A 24,788-nucleotide genomic window follows, 5' to 3' on the forward strand; every position below is an offset into this window, starting at 1 on the left:
GCTTGATCCTCTCTGATCTCTGTCCCATTCAGAAATTGAGAAGCGCTTTGCTCTCATTGGCCCCAATGAGAAATACACCTTTAATCAAGTTCCCTCTTGAGCAAGGCTGCTGATGGGGGGTGGGAAAAGGGAATTATTGTCCTGGGGCATGGCAATTTCAGAGTCCTGCTGTCCAGGCAATGCTGAGGACTGCATGTAGGAGGTGAGGTGCAGTCTGTGTGGTGCTAAGGGTTGGTTACCTCACCCCTTCTGTCTAAGGCCCCGCCCCTTCCTGGCCCTTGCGCTGCCTCCCCCTCTATTGCTCAGGGTCTAGCGTGCTCTTGAGGCACCACAAGAACCCTCTATCCCATGGAGATATCCAGCTCCTTTCATTGGTACTAAGGGAGAAGTGTCAGGTGTCCTTTGGCATAACCTGCAAGGTGCTTGTGGTTTGAATGAAAATAAGCAACCCATGATGGAAGACTGATGCCCATGGGCTGTTAGAAATGTTGTCTCCAACCCGAGTCAGGAGCAGAGAGAGGCTGTCCAGCGGCCGACAAAAGAAACACTCAGCCCTACAGAATACAGCTAAATTCATGTTGTTTCCCACCATTGTATGTTATATTTGTGTCAATCCAAAGGTGGAAATCTGTGGGGACCTGTCCCTGTTTGTATAGCTGTAGGGATTGCTGAGATTTTGGTCCTCACTGACATGATGTGTCTATACAGGGGAGCTGACAGGATTGCTGGGGCCCTGAATAATTTTTTTTGGGGGGGTAGCCAAGGGCCTGGATGGAAGACCCAGTGCTGATTGCCTCTCCCAGCCCTCAGAGCCTGCTGGACCTGTGTCTGTAATATGTGGTGATTAAACAGCTCCTGTGTTCCACACTAGAAGCAGCTGCATTTTAGGGGGTGGAGAAATGACCGTTGTACATCCGTCATTATTAATTCCCTTAGAAATCTTACTAACAGCTCTCTCCCATGACCCCTTGGTGCAGACCCCCAGCAGTGGACGGAGACTCATGTCCGGGACTGGGTGATGTGGGCTGTGAATGAGTTCAGTCTGAAGGATGTGGATTTCCAGAAGTTCTGCATGAACGGGGCTGCCCTCTGTGCTCTGGGCAAGGACTGCTTCCTGGAGCTAGCGCCTGACTTCGTGGGAGATATTCTCTGGGAGCATCTGGAGATCCTGCAGAAAGGTACCGGACTGGGTCACTGCTTAGGCTACCGCTTTGGATACCCGTATTAAAGAGGCCAACTGAATCTCATGCTCTCCAAGAGCCCGGTTTAGGGTCTGACTGCCGTAGGATTCAGTAATTTACCAACACCGTGTGCAGTGAAGCCTCCAGACTAGTATCTGTGAGGCCGTATTTGGGAGGGAGACTTCTACAGGTGTGGTTGGAAATGATGTTTGTGGTTCTATGCAGCTGGTGCCCTTTCCTCCGAGAGTCTGTCTGCCTTTGACTGGGGAGGTGTGATTCCTGGCTCGAGTTCAGCAGGTTCATGGTGGCACAGGCGGTGCTCCCATTAGTCACCCTCCGTACAGACCCGCTGGACCCCCAATACATACACAGATGAGTAGCCCGAGCTGTGGCTAGTGCCACTGCAACGCCTGGCTGTTTTTAGGCACTAGCATGGGTACATCTGTGGCCAGTGGGCATCACACCGCCCTGCTCAAAGGTAGACGGACCCACGTCAACAACAGATGCTGCCGGAGATGTTGTCTTTCCAATAAAACATAAAGCAGAAGTCCCAGACCAGTAGAGGCTAATGAAGCGCCACTGGTGCTCTTTGAAGGAGGAAGGGTGTTAATGCAACATCTTGGCTGAATTCCAGGGCCAGGCAGGGTCATTCCGCATCCCTCGAAATGAAAGGTGGGTATTTCCAAGGCAGTTACCTCTGGCCTGACAGCTTCCACTGGGAATTGTAATCATAGACATCAATGGGAGCAGTTACGCCAACACTTCTGAACCACACCCACACTTTCCGGTCGCAACTGGAAACTATTTTTCTTTGTTCCTTAGGCCTGGTTTAAACACCAGTGGTGTTCCACTCCAGAAGTGGCTGCATTTCAGAGGGGGTGGGTGAAGTGATCGCCATCTTCCCCTGCATACCATCTTTGGTGGATCTTGATTTTTTGATAAACATTTTGATGCACTCTCCTGGAGTGACAGAGCTACCTACATGCCCAATGAGGAGCCTTGGCTGTAACTGAGATATGCACAGTGGCAGCAGGCACATCCAGTTCAGCAAAGTACTAATGCACATGCTTGACTTTAAGCACCTAATCCATCCACTACATCCACCGCCTGCCCTTGCCAGTAACCCAGCTTCGGTGGCTGGGAGAGGAGGGGGATTCTGTGCTGTCCAAGAAACGCATTGGCAAAGGGAGGTTAATTACTGATTGCCAGTTTTGCTGTCTCTGGTGGTTTGAGAAGGTAAACATGCAGCTGCAGCAGCCTGTGTTGTTTTGCTCCTTGTTTTGGCACCAGAATCTTTTCAGCTCTTTACTTTTTCCATTTGATTTTAATGAGCCCTTGGTAAAGTTGCCCACAGTAGAGCGAAGGTCTTGTGGTTAGGCATGGGGTTGGTACTCAGGAGATGTGGTTTCAGTTCCCAGCTCTTATACCAGCTCCCTGGGACAAGTCACTTGGTCTGAGAACCTAAAAAAGGGTTTAAGTGCCTGACTTCCATTGATTTCCCTTTGGGCATCTGGGCCTAAGTGACATGCCCAAGGGAGTGTATAGCAGATCTGGGAATTGATTTCAGTGGGAGCTTAGAGTGATCCATGCCTCAGTTTCCCCTACTATAAACTATGGAGAATGCTTCCTTACCTCTCACGGCAGCTGTGAGGCTAAATCTATTAATATGTGTAGGTGCTCTGACTCTGTGGTCATGTGATTACCTAGATAGCTAGATGTCCCAAAGAAAAGAAAAAGGCTTTTTACAGGCCAGGTTCTGGATTCTGTTCTATCCATTTATCCTACGGGCAAGAGCCTGGGACCAGGGGCACCTGGGTTCTATATGCAGCTGTTCACGCATGCTGTGTCACCTTGTGCAAATCATGTAGGGCCTCAGTTTCTCTGTCTGTAAAATAAAGTTGCTTCATGCCCCTCTGAGGCTTAGATTGTGGGATCCTTGGCTGAAAAATACCTACCAATAAGGAAAAGGGCAGAAACCATCTGACTTCCAAACTGGGAAGAGCGGGTCTGCTCCTGCTCCTAATATAATCAACGGGAAGCTGCAGTGCAAACACAGGTCTTAAAATCGAAATGGACAAGACAGATATTTCTATCTGTGTTTTACAGATGGGAAACTGAGGCACCGGGTGATGCTGCAGATTACCCAATGCAAACTGGCAGAACTAGAAACTGAGCAAATGTTTCTTGAACCTTTAACTAGTGTCCTGTGGCACCCTGAAGACTTACTGATTTATTGGGGCATGAGCTTTCATGGGCAAAAACCACTTCGTCAGATGCAGACTAACATGGCTACCCCTCTGAGACTTAAAAACTGATGTTTTAATCATCAGCCCTTTGTTCCCAAGAGCTGCCTCCCATGTTCTTCAGGGGGAGCAGGACTAGGGCCTTGTCTGTTAATCTCAAAGCATTTCACATCAGAAGCATTAGGTCACATTAGGACACACAGCAACCTCCCAGTCTCTCTTGTTAACATGCCCCTCCTGTTCGCTCTTTCAGAGCGAGTGACTCACCTACCACAGGCGGCGGTGCAAGGTATAAAAATGGCAGCAACTGGGCGACTTTTCCTTCATGCATTTGGGTGTTTGCCGTCATATTTTTCCAAATTTCTTCCTAAAATAACTCCAATTACCAGCAGCCATCAATGCCCTCTGCTTGACTGCAAACCTAGCTGAAAGTTGCCCTTTTTAACCTAGTCCCACCCTTTCCCTGTGGTCACCCACCCTGCCGCTTGGCAGACTCTGTGGGGAGGGGAAAAGAGCGCTGGGGATTAGGTCTCTCTACAAAACCTTCCTTTGTTTGAGAATATTTTCCACCCTGCAGTCCCAGGAGAGGAGGCCAAAATTAGCTTCCTTCAAGTGAACGTGCATTATCTTTGGTTAGCTTTTCTCCAGCCTCAGCAGAAATAAACACAGGCAGAGCCATTCATGCTTTTATTTTTGCTGCCCTTTGTAACGTCCCATTACACTGTCTCGATCCCAACGCAGTGCGCTTGGCAGCTGCTCCTGCAGTGAGCAAGGTGGGAATGAAATGAGCCAGGGCAGAAACCGTGCAGCTTCCCAACTGGGAAGGCACAATCCGCTTGCACTGATGTGATTGAAAGGGATGAAATGAGAGGTGCATTGTGTATACAGTTACTATTATCAGTTAATTGCCAAGATCAGGGCCCCGTTGTGATAGAGGGGTGCTCTCCATACAGCAGAATCTCAAGAGAGCTACAAACCGCTCAGGAATGGAGCTTGTTCTTAATTCTGAACAAAACGTTCTGGTTGTTCTTTCAAAAGTTTACAACTGAACATCGACTTACGACAGCTCTGAAACTTCTCTGCAGAAGAGAAAAACTACACCTCCTTTTTTTTAGTAGTTTGAATTTAACGTAGGACTGTACTGCATTTGCTTTTTTCTTTTCTTTTTTTTTTCTTTTTGTCTCTGCTGTCTGATTGTGCACTTGCATACTTCTGTTTCCAGATGAGGTGTGTGGATGACTGGTCAGTTTCTAGTGTTTGTAACTTTGAGGTTCTTCCCTACACAGGCCTAAAACTATTCCATCAGAGTAAGTTGGTGGTTATGCAGCAACGTCTCGTTAATGTAGGAGCATCTTCCGTTCTTTGCACACGAACAGGGTGGGAGCAGCTCAGGAGTCACATTAGGACACCCACAACTAGAGCTAGTTAAAAAATGGGGAAAAATTTCTAGACCAATTTTTCATTAAAAAAGTCTAATTTCATAATTTGGTGGCACTATTAACAGCCCATCAATGAGTGTAAAGGAGTCTGAATTAATTTAAAAAACAATTAAAATGTAAATAATAATCTTTGTAATGAGGTTCCACGAGTGTTTAGAATGTTCAGTAACCAGCAGGGTCCCTTTGTGCTAGGCGTGGTACATCCAGATAATAGCAATTGAAAAAAGACCCAACGTTAACATGGATCCTGAGAAGTGTTTTGGATCTGAATATCACCAGGTTCAGCTGTCACTGGGATTCCTGGCCCGTTACTATCCCGTTTTTAAATTCTTTGACATTTTCAGTTCTTGTACACTTGATCCATAAAACCTATACAACAGCCCAGGTTTTCACCTACTAATTAATGATATTTCAGTAATGCCTAGAAAGTCCATCGCCAATAGGAATCCTGTTCACCATTATTTAAAACCGTACTACTTACTGGAGCCAAAGACTATCGCCTTGCTGAAGTTGACATACTCACCACAGTGTCTTGCACGCAGTAAGGTCGATGAGGGCTGCTCTCCCATTGACGCCGACTACTCTTCGGTCTTGGTGGAGTACTGGAGTCGATGGGAGCACACTTGGAGATTCATTTATCATGTCTTAGCAAACACGATACATCGCTGGCCAGTGGATCGATCACTGCAGCATTGATCCACCACATAGTGTAGACAAGGCCTAAGTTTCCCCAGAGAGTCTAAGGAAGTGAGGCACCTGGTTCAATGGGATTTGGACACCTCACTTGCTTCTGCCCAGTGCCGGACCGAGCCATATTTGTGCCTCGGGCAGCAGGCGCCCCGGACAGCAGGCGTCCCGGACGCATGGCGCATGCGTGGCCCTGCCCCCACATGCATGGCACCTCTTACCACTTCAGTCAGGTGCCCCCTATAGGTTGGCGCCCCGGGCAGCTGCCCGGCTAGCCCCCCTCCCTTAATCTGGCCCTTTTTCTGCCTCTTGGAAAATTCCAATTTAAATGGAAGCTGAATGCTTTTGGGAAATCTGACCTCCAAGTATAATTGAAAGTTTCAGCGAAGGTGAGATTCCTATAAAGCTTGTTTCTTTAACTCCTCTTTCTTCTTATAGATGAGATAAAGCCATACTCAGCTAATGGAGTGAACCCTGCATACCCAGAATCCCGCTATACATCGGACTACTTCATCAGTAAGTCTGATCCCCTTTTTCCAAAGTTGCTTCTCTTTTCCTCTAAATAACGAAGCATGCTGATGTGATTACATCTTGTTTACAGTGGGCTGGCCACTAGCCTGTTTAAAATTGCTGGTTGTGGTTAGAAAAGTGACATTTATTCTAGAGTGATCTCTGAACTCAGTGTGTTTTCTGATCACCATCTGCTGTGTATGCTGACAAATTATTGGACTAGTCATGACAGAATGTGCAACTTTCGTAGTAGTATTATCCCTCTTTTGTTTTCTATAATTGGGGGTCATCACTATGTTTCAGAGTTAACATTCACTGAGATAACCAGAAGTGCCTACCTTCAAACTGTTGCTACAAACTGTCTGCAATCTCAGACATCACTCATCACTCTAAGGACTTAACTCTACATCTGCTTTTTTGTTGCTTAATTTTGTACGATCAATCTGAGATCCGTAGGACCTGATTTTCAGAACACCCTCCTCCCCCACCACTGATTTTGATTGGAGTTGTGGGTTCTCCTCATTTCTGAAAAACAGGCCTATACTATCTCAAACCAGGTAGCTTAAAATCCAGGCATTTAGTAAATGAGGGCTTAGAGTCTGGAGCGCCACAGAGCAGCCAGCCAAGGAAAGTGCTGGGTCTCTGACCTGGAATGATCCAGCTCCCCATGCCAGCCCTTCAGAGCCCCTCCCTAAAGGGGAGGTTCTACAGGACCACAGATATTGCTGGACCAGAGAGCCCCGGCAGGCCAGTTTTAAAAGTGCAGCCCGAGCTGGGCTGGCAGTGGGGAGTGTATCCTCAGTGGGACTAGCACGGTGGGGAGCACAACCCCAGCTGGGGCTAGAGGCAGTGGGGCCAGCGGCTAGAAGTGCAGCCCCGCTGAAGCTGGTGAGGTGGGGAGCTCAGCTCTGGCTGGGGCTGGCATGGGGCAAAACACAGCCTCGTTGGGGCTGGTTGGGGCTGGCATGGTGGGGAAGTGCAGCCTCAGCCAGGGCTGGAGGCAGCGGGGCCAGCAACTAGGCATGCAGCCTGGGCCAGTACTATGGCGGGTTAGCGGGGCCGGGACTGGAGGCAGGATTGGAGGCAGCGGGGCCGGTGTTGAAGGCAGCAGTGCCGGCCTCTGTCCGGGGCTGGCGAGGTTGAGGACGCATCCCCGACCAGGGCTGGCAGAGTGGGTGGCTAGAGGAAGTGGCAGGTGGCAGGGAGAGAAGCTCCAGCCGGGAGCAGAGCCCTATGCCTGGGTAGGAAGTCTTGACTTCCCCTTGTCCGGCAAATATGGATCCAGACCACTCAGGTCCCGAGGTTGCCAGACAAGGGAGGTTCGACTTGTATTGTGCTTCATGCACAATTGACATCCATAAATTTGGCTTTTAGACTCTCTCTAGTTAGTGGGGAGGGTTGGAGCAGAGAGGAACTCGCCTGGCTTTGTTGCCAGGGTAAGATTGCTCGGCTAATGAGTGGAAATCTTGTGATGTGTAAAGCAGATTTCATCTGAAATGGTTGAAGAAGAGTAAGTGTAGAGCGGGGTGATTCCATTCTACAAGGGGATTCTTCTGGCTGCCACAGATTTTTAAGAAAGAAGTCAGCTATGCACCCCGCAGAGAACAGGAGCGTATCCTTTGTGTGAGTCCCACTGCTGCCAGTTAGCCTTATGTGAGGCTCTGAAACCTAACTATGACATCCAGTCTCTCCTGGTGATTGTGAAGGGGAGCAGCTCCAATGTGATGACAAGGACCCTCCTCCTCTTTCTCCATACTCCATTTCCTGGGATAATTGTAGAGCGCCTCCTCCTGGTGCTTTCTTCCCATCTCCCCTCCACGGTTGCTCCTATTTTTCTCATGGCTTAGTCTGGTGCTCACTGACATAGTGAGAATTCTTATTGTGACTATTTATTATTTGAACTGTGGTAGCATTTCACAGCCCCAGCTGAAATCCGGGTCCCTTTGTGCTAGGCATTGTACATCCAGATACCAATAATTGAAAAGAGACCCAAGGATCTCACCATGTCCGCGCAGGACAGGAGATGGGAGGTAGAGACAGCAGCACTCTGTTTAGCTGTCAGTCGCTGTCTTTTCAGTCTACTAATATTAACCCACCCATCTGTTCCACTTGCAGCTTATGGCATTGAGCATGCTCAGTGCGTACCTCCCTCGGAGTTCTCTGAGCCCAGCTTTATCACCGAGTCCTACCAGACCCTCCATCCGATCAGCTCAGAGGAGCTCCTTTCCCTCAAGTACGAGAATGACTACCCATCGGTCATCCTGCGCGACCCTGTCCAGACAGACTCCCTGCAGACAGACTACTTCACGATCAAGCAGGAAGTTGTAACGCCAGATAACATGTGCATGGGGCGCACCGGTCGAGGTAATGGGCAGACGCTCCAAAGTCTCTGCTTGGTTTTCCACTCTCTCCCTCCCCCTGGGCGTTTCCCTCGCTTCCTCTCCCCTGGATGTTCCTTGTCAGAAGTCACAGCCATTGGTGTCCCCTACCTGCTTTGAGAGATAAACTGAGGTCCCAGAGATTGCATACTGGGCAGAATCCAGGGGTCTTGTCACCCCCTTCCCCCGCCAATACCCATCAGAATGCCAGTGTTGATACAAGTTGGTCTTGACGCTGAATGTTACATCTGTTTAATTTTTTAACATGGAACAAGAACTGAAAAAATGCCACATGTTGGATCTTTGTGGAAACTCAAGTTTCCTTGCCAATACCAGCAGCATGCCCCCATTCATTGGAATCACATGTATGTTACCCTATCAAGGCCATTTTCATTATTTTCTTTTTCTTTTTTTAATTTCCAAGCTGAGGAAAGGTTGTCAGGGAGGGTTATTTTTTAAAAAAGAAACACAACTTCTGTTGGTTAAACATTTATATAACTCAGGCAAATTAGGCAGATGCGGCGAGCCAAGGGGCAGCTGTGTTGCAATTTTAGGCAAGCCCTTTTGCAAGGGCTGTTTTTGCAGATTAGCTTCTAATTTAGTTCCTTCTCTTGAACTTTAAAGCGGGCACCTTGGTAATTCTTACTGAAAGACTTTCACTATTGTGACTCAATCTTATACCGGCCTGCAGGCCCCACAAGCCTCAGGGGAAAGGGTGTTCTGATATAACAGCCTCCCCACCTCGTGCTAGGGAAAGAAAGTCAGAGAGAGTGGGCTACGTCAGGGAACTCCTTAACATTTCATTTGTGAATGAAGAAACACCATGGGCCAGAATCTGCCTGAAATGAAATTCTACTCTGGTTGTGTACACCTCATGTAGGTGTAAATATGTTAGAGGTAAGATTCCCTTAATGCTGCCGGAATTAGTATAAATGGGTATTCAGCCACTGTGTTTGTAATTATAAGCTTCTTACAAATTCCACACAAACACAACATTAAAAGAATGTTAAGGTTGCAAATTCACGCCCTTAAAAGCTAAGGAATGCCAGAATTAAGGCTATTTGTGCATCCTTATTTGGTTTTCCTGTGTATATGTATATGTATATGTATATGTATATGTATATGTATATGTATATGTATTTGATAAAGTCTTTAATTACATGATCACAGACTAATTTTTTCCACTTTAGTATGCTCAGTGCAGATAGGATCTTTGGAAAATATAGCTGCCGAACTACAAGTCTCTGTTGCACATGTACAAACTGGGATTTTTTTCAAAGGCTCAGTGGAGGTGGCTTTTCACATAGATGACAAAACACCTGCTCTTCCTGGCAAATTTCAAGTCCCTGCTACAAAGCATGGGGGTTCTAAAGCTTCTCTACGGAATGGCTGTATGCATTTTTAAACCCTGTTCTGAGAAAATACTGAGTTGTTATTTTGTGAAGCTTTTCTCCCCCCAGAATATATCCATTTGAGGCATGAACATTTTCAACCTAAAAGGACTAAATGTGGTAAAAGTGAAAAGCAACTGGAAACAAAGACTGGAAATAAATGTTGGGCAATCTTAATTATAGGCATTGTTATCTGCATCACCCACAGTAAAATCATTTAAATTATGAGTGGGCCTGAGCTGAAACCTCAAATGCAAAATCCTTCAAGAAAGAAGTTAAATCATTAACATTGACATATAAACAACCATCATTAGGTTTCAGAGTCAACAAACCATTAGTTTACATTAGTCCCATTAGTCACTGAACAAAATGTCCATAGGCTTTCACACCCACATTATTTAAGCTCTTCTTGCTCCGAGAGCTGTTTAAACTAGAACACAACAAATATTTGGGTGAGCCTGCCAGCTCCATTCCACCCGCCTTTCCCCTGTGAGATGTACTCTCTGGGTCTGAGCCACCGGCTGCTCAGCCAGTGGAAATTTCTTCAGGAGCTCTTACACAATCCCAGCAGCTGTTTTTAGCCTCGTTTGGGAAATTAATGAACTTGAATGATCCTGTTACGCTTGGAGCTTGTCAGGAAAGAGGTTGAGCAACAGGCGGAATGAGGGATCCCGGAGAGAAGGCTTTTTTGTGTCCCTTTTTAGCCCCCTTCATTTTTTTACATAGAGAGAATGCAATCTGTAGCTGGTGGAAATCAGTGTAGCTCCACTGACTTTAACAGAGCTCCCTGTTTTACGCTCGCTGACGATCCGGCCCCTAATATACTGCTCTTATTAGAAAATAATCAGTAGCATAAGATGTGTGCACGTTAGTGGAGAAATATAAATAGTTGCTTGAATTCTCAACCCTCTTCTTTACCCTCCAGGTCTATTCTTGCAAGGGGGTCACTGGGAGCTTCTGTTACAATTTTGTGCAATAAAACGTGGCAGTATAGTCTTGTAGCAAAGACACCGAAGGTTTAGCAGGACTTGGTGCTAGCCTTGTGCACGAGGGTGAATTGTACCCTTGCCTACGCTGTTTGGAATGTGCAACTGCATCATTTAATCTATGCGTTGACCTGTAAGCTGGGGTGCGGAACTTTTTTGGGGAAGGGGGCTGCTGACCCATGGAAAAATCAGTTGGGGGGCCAAACAAAATGACAAAAAATCCCATCCCTCACTGACGTGGCCCCAGCTGAGAAAGAGAAAGACACTCCCTACATTCCCACACACACCAGAACCTACGGGGCCCAGGTTAGTAGATTTTGTGGGGGCCCCTAGGCTCTGGGGTGGGACCAAAAATGAAGGGTTCAGTGTGTGGGAGGGGGCTGCCGGGGAGCAGGCTTGGGGTCTGAGCAGGAGAGAGAGCACAGGAGTGCTGGGAGGGGAGCCCTGAGCCTCGAGGGCCGGATCCGGCCGGCCCCCAGGTTCCCTACCCCGCTGTAAGTTCTCTAGAACATTATAAAGTGCCATGCAGCCCTATGGTGCTGTACAGACGATTGGTAGAGATGGGCTCAGGTTGGGAGAGTCAAACCTTGATCCGGCAGGCTGTGGATCCAGGATTTCCCTTTGCACCTTTGCACTGTGGCTGCAGCTTCCCCACCTGTCTTTGGAGTACGTGCATTGCTCTTCAATCCTCAGGAAAATCCCCTTTCAGAAGGCAGGTCTTATTTAGGTGGCCAAAAATACAGCTCAGGGACTTTTTCTGCATCTGAGGTGGAGACCCGGAGCCCAGATTCCTGGGTTCTTTTCCTGATGATCTCCAAGTGACACACATTGTGACCTCAGGCGAGTCCTTTCACTACTGCGTGCCTCCGATTGCCCTACTCTGTCATATCCCTGCCTCATGGATGTCCATGCCGTACTGAAGTTTGCTTTGGGGTAAAGGGTGCGCCACCCTGGCGGTGCGGTGTCCAGGTCTGGAGCCGAATGCAGTTAGCAGGGCTGTGGCTCCGGCAGCTGTCTGGTAGAAGTGCACACCTGGGGCGTTGTCCTTCTCCTGACCTCATTTAACCTGCCTCCTTGCGGGCCGGGCCATTCTCATTCTCCCTTCTGCTTGCCAGGTAAGCTAGGGGGCCAGGATTCCTTCGAGAGCATAGAGAGCTACGATAGCTGCGACCGACTGACGCAGTCCTGGAGCAGCCAGTCGTCCTTCCAGAGCCTTCAGCGCGTCCCCTCCTACGACAGCTTCGATTCGGAGGACTACCCAGCGGCACTGCCCAACCACAAGCCCAAAGGCACCTTCAAGGACTATGTTCGAGACCGGGCCGACATGAACAAGGACAAGCCCGTCATTCCTGCCGCTGCCCTGGCTGGCTACACAGGTAGGGTCATGTGCCCCCGGGCAGAGCCGGCTCTTGGGTGCCATTCGGAAATAAAGCAGGGACTGGCAAAAGGGGAGAGACCAGCTGAGATGGAGACCAGAGGCCTCTAGGTGCAGGACAGGTGCATTGAGCAAACGATCCCCTCTAGTTTATGGGTCTCAGCTCTGCGCGAAGGGGCAGTGTCTATAGGGGAGGGAGTGTGTCAGCCGTCAGGACAATGACACGTGAGTCCCTTTGAGAGGCCTCCAGCACTCCAGTCCTAACAATGGAGTTTGGGATGTCGATACCTGTCCCTTTAGGAGCAGGATCGAGAGGCCTCAACTATGGAGGAGCTCAGTCTTGCACTCTGAGAACCTGTCTCAGGGGCTGAGTTTTACCTCAGTTTCCTGTGTCTGGAGGAAGCCGGTCCATGCACCCCATAACTTTTGTTGTGTCTAGGTCCCATCTCATCTGCCATTTCCCTTCGGGCTCCAACCATCCACCCAACCATCCACCCACTTTTGAGTGTTACTGCTGGAGCCGATTTCTAGAAGTAACCTAAAGGAGAGAGCTCCTGTTATCCCATCATGTCTCTTGAGCCTGTCGGTTTTGGCCTGATTTATACTTAGCGAGGTGGCATTTTGCACCCATGTTGCTCAGGATAGCAATTTGCCCTCCCTTTGCCCAGCTCTGAAAGGCCAGGCACTGAAAACCAAGTTCCTTATTTCTCAAGACAGGCATTTTCATCACCACTTAGGACAATGTTTCTTTTCCCCATACTCGTCTGCAGTGTGTTGTCCACTTCTCTGCAGCCCTCCACCCCAGAGGTGTCTGCATTTTGAGAAGTGCTGGACAGGTTGTGTACTGCTTTTGTAGCCTTGGGAATGGAAGGTGATGGAAATGTAAGAAGCCTGACTGGTAAGAACCAAGAGTGGTGTAGAGAAAGTGAATAGGGAAAAAATATTTACTTGTTCCCATATCATAAGAACTAGAATGAAATTAATAGGTAGCAGGTTTAAAACAAAAGGAAGTATTTCTTCATGCAGCACATAGTCAACCTGTGGAACTCCTTGCCAGAGGATGTTGTGAAGACCAAAACTTAAACAGAGGCTAGGGACACCATTCCTACCCATCCTGGTTAATAGTCAATGATGGACTTAACCTCTATGAATGTATCTAACTCTCTTGAAACCTGTTAATCAGAGGCTGGGAATAGGTAACAGGGGAAGGATCACTTGAAGGTTATCTGTTCTGTTCATTCCCTCTGGAGAACCTAGCATTGGCAACTGTTGGCAGACAGGACACTGGGCTAGATGGACCTTTGGTCTGACCCAGCATGGCTGTTCTTACGTAAGCCTGTTTCTCCATTCACTGTTGTCATTCACTTTGAAGAAGGGTGTGACAATGGAGAATTAGGCACTCTACATTTGGGAAAGGCTTCATGATGTTGCCCAAACTCATTGGGAGTAAGGCTGGCAAAATGGAGCTCTGGGCATGCCCTAAATCTGCGGAGAGCTTCTCAAGTGTTTTCATGTGGCTGGGTCTTTTCCCTACAAGATTGGAACATTTTATCCTCTATTTGTTTTGGAATCTAGGCAAGTGGATTGTGTTGTTGAACTTCGTATTGATCTTTGGGTTTGGGGGGGAAACAGCAGGGAAGAAGGAACGGTGATCGGACTTCAGAACTTATTTGAAATCTAGTTCAGAGAGGGAGCACAGTGTCTTTCCTCAGTTCCCCTTTCCCTTGTGCACCTAGTGAGGGCAGCTATGAACTTGGAGAAGCCAGGAGGCAGAAATAGCAAGTGCAGATAAAGATCAAGAGGCTCAAAGCAGATCCTGAAGTGAGACCCTTCCAGAAAGCTCCTCCCACTCGCACAGTTCATCTTAGGGCTGATCATTTTATTTTTTGTAGGGGGAGTGACGAGGAGGAGGCAGAAAGATAATTTTTGGAGCCGTATGTAAAAAGGAAGTGGTTTGTTGCTATAGCTTTAATGTTAGAGAGCGATCAATCCAGCCAACTGAATGGGAGTCTTTCAAGTGACCTGTAAAAAACCAACCAAACAAACAAAAAACAATTGAATCATGATGTGTTCCTGTGTTAGTTACTGCCTGATAGGATGTGACCTGTGACAGCTGGGGGAGGGGCCATGCAACACAGTACTTTCATCATGTCTCCATTCCATAATACACTTTATTTGTTCCTACAGAGTAGGCCCATAAACATCGCTGGCCATTTCTCTTACCCCCAAGCAAATCAATCTTCTAAGAGCTTCTAATAGGACTTTTCGCAATGGGATCTCAAAGTGCTTTGGAATCCTGATGGCCCTATGCACTAGTGCTGATCCCCATTTCATGGAGGAAACTGAGGCACAAAAGTATGTTCCTGAATTAGGGGCAGAGCTGGGTTTAGACCCCAGTCCTTCTGTTTCCTACTGTCATGCACTAACCAAGAGATGCACTCTCTCTCCTAGGAAGAGAGAGGCATTGGCAGGATTGGCATAAGCAATACAGGACATCTAAGTGCCCATTCTCATGTACAGTTATTTTGCAAGTAGCCGCAAACATTTGAGGACATTTTACGGTGATGATCAGGCCCATCTTTTCCTTTGCTTAGTTTCCTCCTGTTGCTTTTTGCCCTGCCTCCTCATAATCAAAGCCATCCCATTCTGCAATGGGAGACACTTTGCAGGGTTGCTGGGGCCAGTCTGTGTCAGGAAAGCATCATGTGTCTGAGCTCCTTTCCAAAGCCCGCTCATGCCGTGTGAGTCTAGGCTGTGTGTGGTTGGACCCTTTGCAGAACTTGACCGACTCTCCCCGTCAGCTGAGGAAGTCTCTGCTCTGTCCTTGCTCTGAAGTCAGCGGGAGTTTTTCCTTGAGACTGTGCTCTCTCTCTAACTACAAGTGCTTGTCCTGTTTCCCTCCAGCTTTGAAGTCGGCCATTTAGAGCCAGGCAAAGTTTTTCAGATAAATAGGTTATTCACAAAAACAAACAAACAAACTTCTAGATTTGGTCCCCCAAAAAAGTCAGTAAAAAAATATTTTAGACTGGAGTGGCGAGGTGAGTGAATGGCCCTTTAATTGGACCAGTTCTCTTTTTGAGAGAGAAGTTGATTCAGTCGAAGATGCTATCTACCCTACCTTGTCTGTCTAATATCTTGGGACTGATACAGCTACATCCACTACTGCAAGCAGAATTTTCAAAATGAGATGTTTTGCCTTATTGTTTTGAAATGACATTGGGAGTAGATATTTAACTGGGGGTAAGTCTACACTACCCTCCTATTTCGAAATAGGAGGGAAATGTAGGCATACCGCAATTGCAAATGAAGCCCGGGATTTGAATTTCCCGGGCTTCATTTGCATAAGCGGGACGCCGCCATTTTTAAATCCCCGCTCGTTCGAACCCCGTGCCGCGCGGCTACACGGGGCACGAACTAGGGAGTTCGAACTAGGCTTCCTAGTTCGAACTACTGTTACTCCTCATTCCACGAGGAGTAACGGTAGTTCGAACTAGGAAGCCTAGTTCGAACTACCTCGTTCGTGCCGCGTATAGCCGCGCAGCACGGGGTTCGAACGAGCGGGGATTTAAAAATGGTGGCGCCCGGCTTATGCAAATGAAGCCCGGGAAATTCAAATCCCGGGCTTCATTTGCAATTGCGGTATGCCTACATTACCCCGCTAGTTCGAACTAGCGGGGTAGTGTAAACATACCCTGGGTTATTCATTTGGGATCCAACTAAGCATGTAGTTCAACCCAAAGTGAATGATCTTTCAGAAAACAAGCAGCTATGCATTCAACTCTATTCATAATCAGCTGTCAAGAGGTAGGGTGCATATAACACAGCTTCTGTGCCTAATCAAAGGCCAAGTATCTCCCAAAGAGCTCTGGGCGTGCAGTGCATCGGTGAAACTGAACAACCCTCGCCTAGCAATGTGCCCCAAACTAAACCAAGACATTTCATACCACTATTAGAGAAAACCAGAGAAACACTGAGAAAACCAGAGCACCTGTCCCTAAAATGAGTTAGATCCTTCATTCCACTCAGGGTGTGTCTAGACTACAGGGTTTTTTCTAAAAAACTTTCCCTGCGTCTAGACTGCCGTTGAGTTCTTTTGAAATAAAATTGAAAGAACACAGCGGTTTTTTCGAACACGGTAAACCTCATTTTATGAGGAAGAACGCCTTTTTTTCTAAAGTGCTCTTTCAAAAAGAGGCTTTCTTGAATACAAACTGTGCTTTTTCGAAAGAGAGCATCCGGACTGCCTGGGTGCGCTCTTTTGAAAAAGCAGCTTGCTTTTTCAAAAGTACTGGTTGTAGTCTAGATGCTCTTTTTGAAAAGTATATTTCGAAAAAGCCTCTTTCGAAAGGGGCTTGCAGTCTAGATGTAGCCTTACTCCAGTCCACTTTTTGGACTCATGTCTCCAAAAAGCGAGATCTTTACCTATTCCCGTACCAAAGCCCTCTTGTCTATGACCCAAATGCTACATGTTAGTATAAGAAACATGCACGCTCTTATGGGAACCTTCCCAGACATCCTTCAAATTCCATTTTGACTCAGGAATCAACTAAACCCTAGACACCGGACCCAATTTTTTTTCAAAATTTATTAGTGATTTGGGGTGCCTCTGTTCTTCAGTGCCCAGACTTTAAGCAGCTTTCTTCACCTTATAAAAGCATCTCAGGTGGAGTTCCTGGAAAGTGGGGCACTGAACATCACCAGTCACTTTGAAAATCACTGGCCTTTGCTCAGTCTAATGGCATCGCTGCCTGAGAGACCTCTGCTTGTTAAGGGACTGGACCTGCCTCATTATTGTAGCAGTACGTGGATGTGTCAGTCTGAAGGTGTGATTATAGAGGTCCCTAATTCACCAGGGCCTTGCCTTTTCTCATCATTTACTGCCGGATAAAGGGAACACCGCGTGGATATAAAATGCAGCTGTCTGAGATCTGGTTGCAAGATACAACCACTTTGCTCAAGAGCAAGTGATAATAATACAAGCTCCAAAGCAGAGGCAAATTGAGCCTCCAAAATTTGAATCTGGACTAAGACACTTTCAAAGTCTGGGGGTGTTTGGAGCTGAGGTTTTGTTCAAGCCATCTCTATAAAGAGCATTTGCAACCTCCATTTTACTACAATTTTAAATGAATAGAGATGGGGTGAGCCTGGAAAAGTGCTAGGATTTTGCAGGCTTCTTCCCTTCAGAAGATAATGCTCAGAGCTCACACTGGGAAGAGACAGGGCTTTGCTAGTTAAAAATAACCATCATATCAGGAACGGTAAAACAGGGCATGTGGGGTGGTGGGGGCAGGAGAGTGGGCATCAGGACTCTTTCTAGTGGCTGGAGCAGGAGATCCGGGAGCCAGCATGGTTGGGTTCTGTTTGCAATTAGGGTAAGGAAGTGATGTCTAGTGGTTGGCGCAAGAGCCTGGCAGTCAGGACTCCGGGGTTCTATTCCTCTCTCAGCCACTGACTCACATAATGGCTTGAGCAAATCTCCATTTCCATGCCTCTGGTCACTATTCTGTAAAATGGGCACAACCATCTTTTCCCATCAAGGCTCTGTTGATGTTTGTCAAGTGCTTTTGAGCCCCCTGGAGCAAAGCCATTGGGTGAGCGCATGGTATATTTTTGCTGCAATCCCCATTTTGTAGGCAAGACATTGAAAATATCATTTGGCTTTTGTTGTCAAGAGCCTGCTTTGCCGACGGCACGGGGAGGTGCCACTGTGCTTTATCACAAGAGAAGCAGTACACCGATGGTATCAGGCCGGGGAGGCGCACAGCTTGGAGAGAAGGTGCATTTTGGCGGAAGCCCAGTTTGCATTTGATGTGTTCGTAACTCAGCTAGTGAGCAGACGCTCAAAGCGGCCTTATCTGTCCCCACATCTTGACCTAATTTAACAAGTTGCCATGGTTGCTCAGAGAGGTTGATGCAATTTTCTTATCTTTGGGGGAAGAATGTAACTGCGCAAGAGTTCATGAAAATTCAGTTTCTAACCTGTTTCCACACTCACCGGGACACAGCTAGGTCAGCTGAGACTGCTCTGAAAAACTGTTCCCCGTCCTAAATGAGCGGGAACATTTTAAAAGTGAGGTGCCCAAATACCAGCTCCAGCTTGGAGATTTCCAGGCAGCCTAGAGGATTTAGACACAACCCTTCCATTATAATAGGGCAAAAAAGTGAGAGCTGATACACTGTTGAATGGTCTTCCAAAGAGAAGCAGTAGAAATTCCATCCTTGGAGGCTTTTAAAACTGGACAGACAAAGCACTGGAGAACTGATTGCAGAGAGAACCCCTGCACTGGGCCAACATAACAAGTTTTAGCTCTTAAATCTCACTGATTTCTGTGACCTGTTTTTTTTCCGTTATCTCAGACCACGATATGTGCCGGGAATCTTTCGCCTAACCCACGTCAGCCACTGACCTCTTAGCCGAGGGCGACCATCTCGCACTTCACACCTCCTTCTGCCCATTGTGGCCACTTGCCTGCACCACGGTTCTCCAGCAAACAAAATAGCACACAGAGCAGAAACGGGGGGTTTGTGTGCTTCCCAAGCCCCAGCAGGTCAGCGTCTCTGCAAAGCCCCTGACATTTGGCGGCGGCTTGCTATAGAGTTATTATTCGTATTGCAATTAATGCCTGGAACCCAACTGATTCCAGAGCTCTGCTGTGCTGAGGATTGTACAGACAGCTCCTTCTTAGAGCCGAAATAAGTCAGAACTATTGCCCCTGTGTCATGGTGAAGCAAGACGCAGAGAGACGAAGCAATTTACTCAAGCTCAGACAGCAGATCAGTGGTAGAATGAGGAACTGAATCTAGATCTCCTGAGACCTAAGCTACCACTAATGAGTAAGAAGATACAGGTGCTTTAGAGAGTATCCTGGAGCCCCAAATTAATAGCATGTTGGGTCTTATGGCATTGGTACGCAAGAGTATTATGAGATCAGGCACGAGTAGGGATGCTCTTCATTTCATTCTTGTGAAAAAGTGCTGCCACTCCTTTACTCTGCTGCCAGCGAAGAGGACAGCCAACACTGGATTGCAGGGGAATGGCTGGCTCCCACGAGCCTTTCCCTCCCTGGTGCATGCAGAAGTATTTCCATTGAACAAATTGCTTCTGCAAGTGTCCTAGAATCATAGAATCCTGGGCCGGACCTCCGGAGTCATTGAGCCAAACCCCCTGCCCAAAGCAGGACCAACCCCAACTCAATCTTCCCAGCCAGGGCTTTGTCAACCTGGGATTAAAAAACTTCTAGGGATGGAGATTCCACCCCCTCCCTGGGGAACCCTTTCCAGTGCCTCCCCACCCTCCTAGGGAAATAGTTTTTCCTAATATCCAACCTACATCTCCCCACTGCAACTTGAGACTATTGCTTCTTATTCTGTCATCTGTCACTACTATGCCCAGCCTCTCTTCCCTCTCTCTGGAACCCCCCCTTAAGGAAGTTGAAGGCTGCTACCAAATCCCCCCTCACTCTTCTCTTCTGTAGACCAAATAAGCCCAAATGCTTCAGCCTTCCCTCATAAGTCATGTGCTCCAGCCCCCTCATCATTTTTGTTGCCCTCGACTTTGCCCAGCTGAGGTCCAGACCAAAGCTCCCTTTTCTACAACTGTCAAATGTCTTAGGGTATGTCTACACTACCCCGCTAGTTCGAACTAGGAGGGTAATGTAGGCATACCGCACTTGCAAATGAAGCCCGGGATTTGAATTGCCCAGGCTTCATTTGCATAAACTGGGTGCCGCCATTTTTAAATCACGGCTCTTTCGAACCCCGTGCAGCGCGGCTACACGCGGCACAAACTAGGTAGTTCGGACGCGGCACGGGGTTCGAACGAGCAGGGATTTAAAAATGGCGGCGCCCAGTTTATGCAAATGAAGCCCGGGAAATTCAAATCCCGGGCTTCATTTGCAAGTGTGGTATGCCTACATTACCCTCCTAGTTCGAACTAGGAGGGTAGTGTAGACATGCCCTTACAGATGTCTTCAGAATAGGCATTGGAAAACTTTTCTCCTACCACAAAATCCCACCCCCGATTGCAAAGGCCTGGGGCCCAGGTGGGACAAGCTGTAATTTCTGAGTGAGGATTGCCGGTTCCATTTCAAAGTGAAAGAACACAGCTGTCGGTTTACGAGAAAGAAACGACAGCATCGAAGAAAGTGGGTCTCTTTAGGAGATCTGCATACTCCTTCGCCTCTTAATGCTGCCGCCCACGCTGCTGGCTGAAACTCACACCCAGCAGGCCTGACAGGTGTGATCTGATGGGGAGGGGGGCGGTGGAAGTTTGCTCACTCCAGCCCACTTAGAAAGCCTGTTCACTGCACAGTTCTCAGATCCTCTCACATCACAGGAGGAGGTATATATCGAATGGGGTGGCCTGGCCATCTCTATTTAGTGGAGTTGCATAGGGAGAAACGTCAAGGTCCCTTATGGCATCTTGATTATTCCCTGCTGCTGGAGAAGGGTGAAGCCGGCCATCCGTGGGAACTGGGGTGGGTCAGTTACAGAATTCATAAGAGCATTCAGTTGCCGGTGGGGGACAGACAGAAAGTGGCTGGTCCTAGCGGCAGGCAGCACTGGGGGAGCGCTTGCCCTCTTTGGATTCTGGTTCGATATGAACATCACCTGCTGTTGAGGGATGATTTCAAGCGTGACTTTACATCCTACTTGCCCCTACGGCCCGCTTGTAGCTTTCACTGGCTTCCCTTGCAAAGGGCTCTTTGAGACGCATTTCTCACCCTAAGGTGGAATCCAGCGGGTGGGGCCTGGGCTTGGTTCAATGGCCCATGTGCCACCTGCCAGACATATGCAAATGACAGTAAAATCAGCCCCATGCAACGCTGCCCAACCATGACTGCAGCTCAGGTTTTAAAACAAAAACGTGCAGCCCGAGCCCCACAGCCTCTGCAGTTCAGGGTTGACTCTTCCATGATCTAGTTTTACTAAGAACAGTCTGTGGTGTGGCAGGTTTGGGGTGCCATAGACATAGATAGTACAAATAGAAGGTTTGGGGTGCCATAGACACCCTAACTTGCATGCTCCACCATGGAGGCTTTCTGCATTCTTTGGCTACTAGCGATGGTCTCCGGTCACACCCAAACTTAAAGGCAATCTGGAGCTGAACTTGGCCCCTGAGCTCCATCTCGGCTTGAAACTGACGTTCCTCCTCTAGGCTACTCCCAACAAAGCAAAATTTGGTGAGGGAGAGACAGAGAAGAGCTGCCCATGGCTGATATGGCACTTGAAATGCAGCAGTACAGACTCCCCACTGTGCAGACCTACCCACTGCCCCGAGCCAGCAAATTAGGCCTCAGCTCCTCCTGATCATGCTGGTCTCTGGCGCTGTGTCAGAGGAGGTCCAGGTCAGGATCAGTGCGTGACAGAGGCGAAGGCTGCTTTGGAGATGTTGCTGTGCCCACTTGTTGTGTTTGGTTGGAACCACAAACCACCAGTGCAAAGAATAGGTGCGCTGCTCTCGTTTTTTGTTTTGTTTCTTTCAAACAGTGTCACTGCGGGGTGGGGGGAAGGGGGGGAGGAGGGTGTGAAAATCAGCCAGAGAAGGAGCAGGATGACATGTTTCAGATAGGGCCTCAGCATGTAAAGTCTATGCTGCGGGTGGTGGTAGGGAGAAAGAGGCATGGAAGGGGGGTTCTCTGATGTAGCCACACTAGTGCAAACGGTCTCCATAGATTCATTGCACCAGTGTAAGACAGGGCTTGGACCAAGTGATTTACCGCAGTATGTCGCACTACTGTAAACACAACCTGGTACTCTTGCTAGCACTAGGGAAGTGGTGCAAGTTTCCCTAGCTGAAGCCCCCCTGCACCTTTGGGCTCAATTCCACTGTTAATAGGACCCCAGAAGTTCCCCATCCTAAAGTCCGAATAAAAACAGAGTGTTGCCATTGTGTGTTTCTAGCAATGCCTCATCGTTGGAAGAGATGCTTTTCTCTAAATGTGATTTGTAACCATGCCAGACACTGCTGAAATGTGCCCATCTCTGGGGTGGGCTACAACAGCTGTTGAACAACAGGGCAGGAAGTGAAGCATACCACATTCGGTGCTGAGCAGGCAGAATTCACTGCCCACGCTGGAGTTTGGGTTAAATACTAAGGTTAACAAGCTCTTTTGCATCAGGGCTCAGGATTCACGTGTCTTAGGCTTGGGCTTTGCATCTCCTTTCCAAGCCAGCACTCTGAATAGTGCAGTGTAACCCACATACCTGCCGGGTGTGGTAATGTCCCAGCTAGCAGCACAAGACTATGCACAGAGAGAATAATGAATCTGCTCTACAGCCTTAGCCAATAGACAGCTGGCTTTTGGTGCATGCAGTTGAAGCTCATGTACTAAGCAACAGCAGTCCCGGGTTCAATTCCCCCTGCAATCAACTGGGCATCAATGCTGATGTCAGCATTACATCAACACCCCATAGGCCCAGCCATGCTTAGCTGGCAAGACTTGATGAGATCATTGGCCGAGATGGGACAGATGCAAGTGGGAGGCTACAAGGAAAGGCTGCTCAGGGGCGGAAAGTCTACTGTGCAGAGAGCTAGCTCAAATTCTGGAGGGCACCAAAGTCCCCATCTCATCCAGCTCCTAGTGGCCCATGGGAAGGCAGAGTCGGTGGGCAGCCTGGGAGGGTGACCTGGCTGGGACTCGAAGCCTTGCTCAGACAGGGTTTCCACTGTGACAGCATTTCATAATCAGGCTTAAGAGGCATATTTTCCCCATGACGTGCAAGAATTCCTAATGCGTGATGCTCCCCGATGCTTTTCCCTGCGAGGGAAACAAGACAGGGCACCCATTGTGAGTCACATTTAGCATGTGAGCCCCCTCTGACTGGCTCTATTCTTAGCACCCCCTGCTTCCCTCCCAGGGACAAAGGTCATCAAGCCGCTCCGGGGACAGCCCAGAATTCAGAGGCCTTGCCTTGGGGGCGTGAGGTTGTCATCTTTTCCGGGGCTCGTCTGAGAACGAGTGGGCTCAGCAAACCCTCCTCCGGGCATGGGCGAAAGCTCCCGGATGTGTTTGAAGTGACCCCGGCACAAAAGGCAGCTTGTGCTTGCACCCTCTGTACTTGCATCTGCATCCCAGGGCGGATTTCTGGATCCGGCTATTTGGCACGAGGTCATCAGTGCATGGGACCTGCCGGGCCCTCCTGGGCAGGGCTGCAGTTTAGCTGGAGGCTCTGCTGGTGCCGCTCTGGCTTTCACCAGAGTTAGCCCCAAAAGGGGCCCGTGTCCTATCTGGGGCGCAGCTGCTGTGATTTACACCAGTGGGAATCTGGTAGAGGTTGTAGCACTGGCAGAAGCATTGGGACCCTGGGTATTTACTCTTGTGTCACCGGGAAGGAAGGATTTTCCAGTCAGGATCCAAGTTTCCTCATTTCCTAATGATTCTTCTCAGTCGCCCACTGGCAGTTGGCTTTGGGACCTCCATCGTGAGCTCCTCTATTGGTACAAATCAGCATAGCTACACTGATGTCAATGGAGCTCTGTCGAGTTACACCAAATCTGGGCCCACTGGCGTGGTGGGTAGCTGCCACCCGGCTCGGCTGCAGGGCTGTGAAGAATGATGGAGGCTGGCACAGGTGTGACAAGGGTCCCTGTGTGCAGCTGGCGGGGGACAGTGTTCAGTGCTTGGAGAGCGGAGAACAAACATGAGCTCATCAGCTACCACCCACCACTTTGAAAATGTCATGCCGTGTCAGTGGGTGGGATTTCAAAAATGCCTCAGGGAGTTAGGTGCCCCGCTCCTGGGCTCCTAACTCCCTTGCATATTTGAAAATCTCGGTCATTATTCATGCTGGTTCCAAGGCTAGATGAGAGCATCGCTCTCCAGGGCTCTCATCACAGAGCATATCCTCCCTTCAACTCACACCCAGCCCGATTCATTCCTCGATGCTCACAGCCTTCCCAATTGAATCTTCTCTGAGAATGAGAAGCAAATACCGAGAGAGGTGCTGCCAGATAACGCAGCCTCCCCAGCGCTGTGCTCTGTTGCACAGGCTCAGACATGCATTATGTGTCAGTCCCTGCTGCCGTCTGCCTCCGCTGACTCTCTGACATTTCCAGTGCGGTGGCACTCCAGTAGCAGCGGGGCTTTAACGCTTCTGTTGCTTTCCCCTGCGGCTGGGTGTGTGTGTGCAGGAGCTGAAGTCTGCTTGCTAGCCGAAAGTGCACTCATTATCGGACAGCTAACTCTCCAATGGGCAGCCAGGAACAGACCCCGTGGAGTCTGACTCCTAATTGCCTGTGCAATCATTGGACAAAATTCCCTCCTGCAAAGAGAAAAGCCTGCAGGATGCGGTGGCGTGGGATTCCACACTGCTTGGAGTGATGAATTGCTAGGCTTTCCTACCCCCCTCCATGCCAGCTGGCAGCCGAGCGGGAGGAGAATGTGCTGATTGCACCAGGCGCCTTGGCCTAAGGATAGAGAAATTCCTCTCTGGGAGCTTGGAAAGTCTGGAAAGCGCTTGTGAAAGCGGGAGTGGTCTGGCGATGTGCCAGACCAGGTCAATCACTTGTCTCAAGGTTCCCATTAGTGGGAACAGGCATCAACGGTTAAGGGAAATCGACAGGGCAGAGAACTGATCCTCTTTCTACTGCGCATCC

General features: G+C 48.7%; 1 protein-coding gene across 4 annotated transcripts in view; it reads left to right on the forward strand.

The window, feature by feature from the left end:
• The window catches only part of ETS1 (ETS proto-oncogene 1, transcription factor), a 132,970-nt gene that overhangs the window by 95,144 nt on the left and 13,038 nt on the right, over window positions 1–24,788 (forward strand). For 3 of the 4 annotated variants that reach the window (XM_006111157.5, XM_006111158.5, XM_006111160.3), the window contains 4 exons: window positions 978–1,178; window positions 5,989–6,066; window positions 8,176–8,424; window positions 11,931–12,191. In XM_006111157.5, the coding sequence (XP_006111219.1) occupies window positions 978–1,178; window positions 5,989–6,066; window positions 8,176–8,424; window positions 11,931–12,191 (789 nt within the window). The remainder of the gene's footprint in view (window positions 1–977; window positions 1,179–5,988; window positions 6,067–8,175; window positions 8,425–11,930; window positions 12,192–24,788) is intronic. The other variant, XM_089773345.1, reaches the window with a different exon arrangement.

Source organism: Pelodiscus sinensis, chromosome 25 (genome assembly GCF_052426305.1).
Source record: "Pelodiscus sinensis isolate ZL-2025 chromosome 25, ASM5242630v1, whole genome shotgun sequence".
NCBI classification, from domain to species: domain Eukaryota; kingdom Metazoa; phylum Chordata; order Testudines; family Trionychidae; genus Pelodiscus; species Pelodiscus sinensis.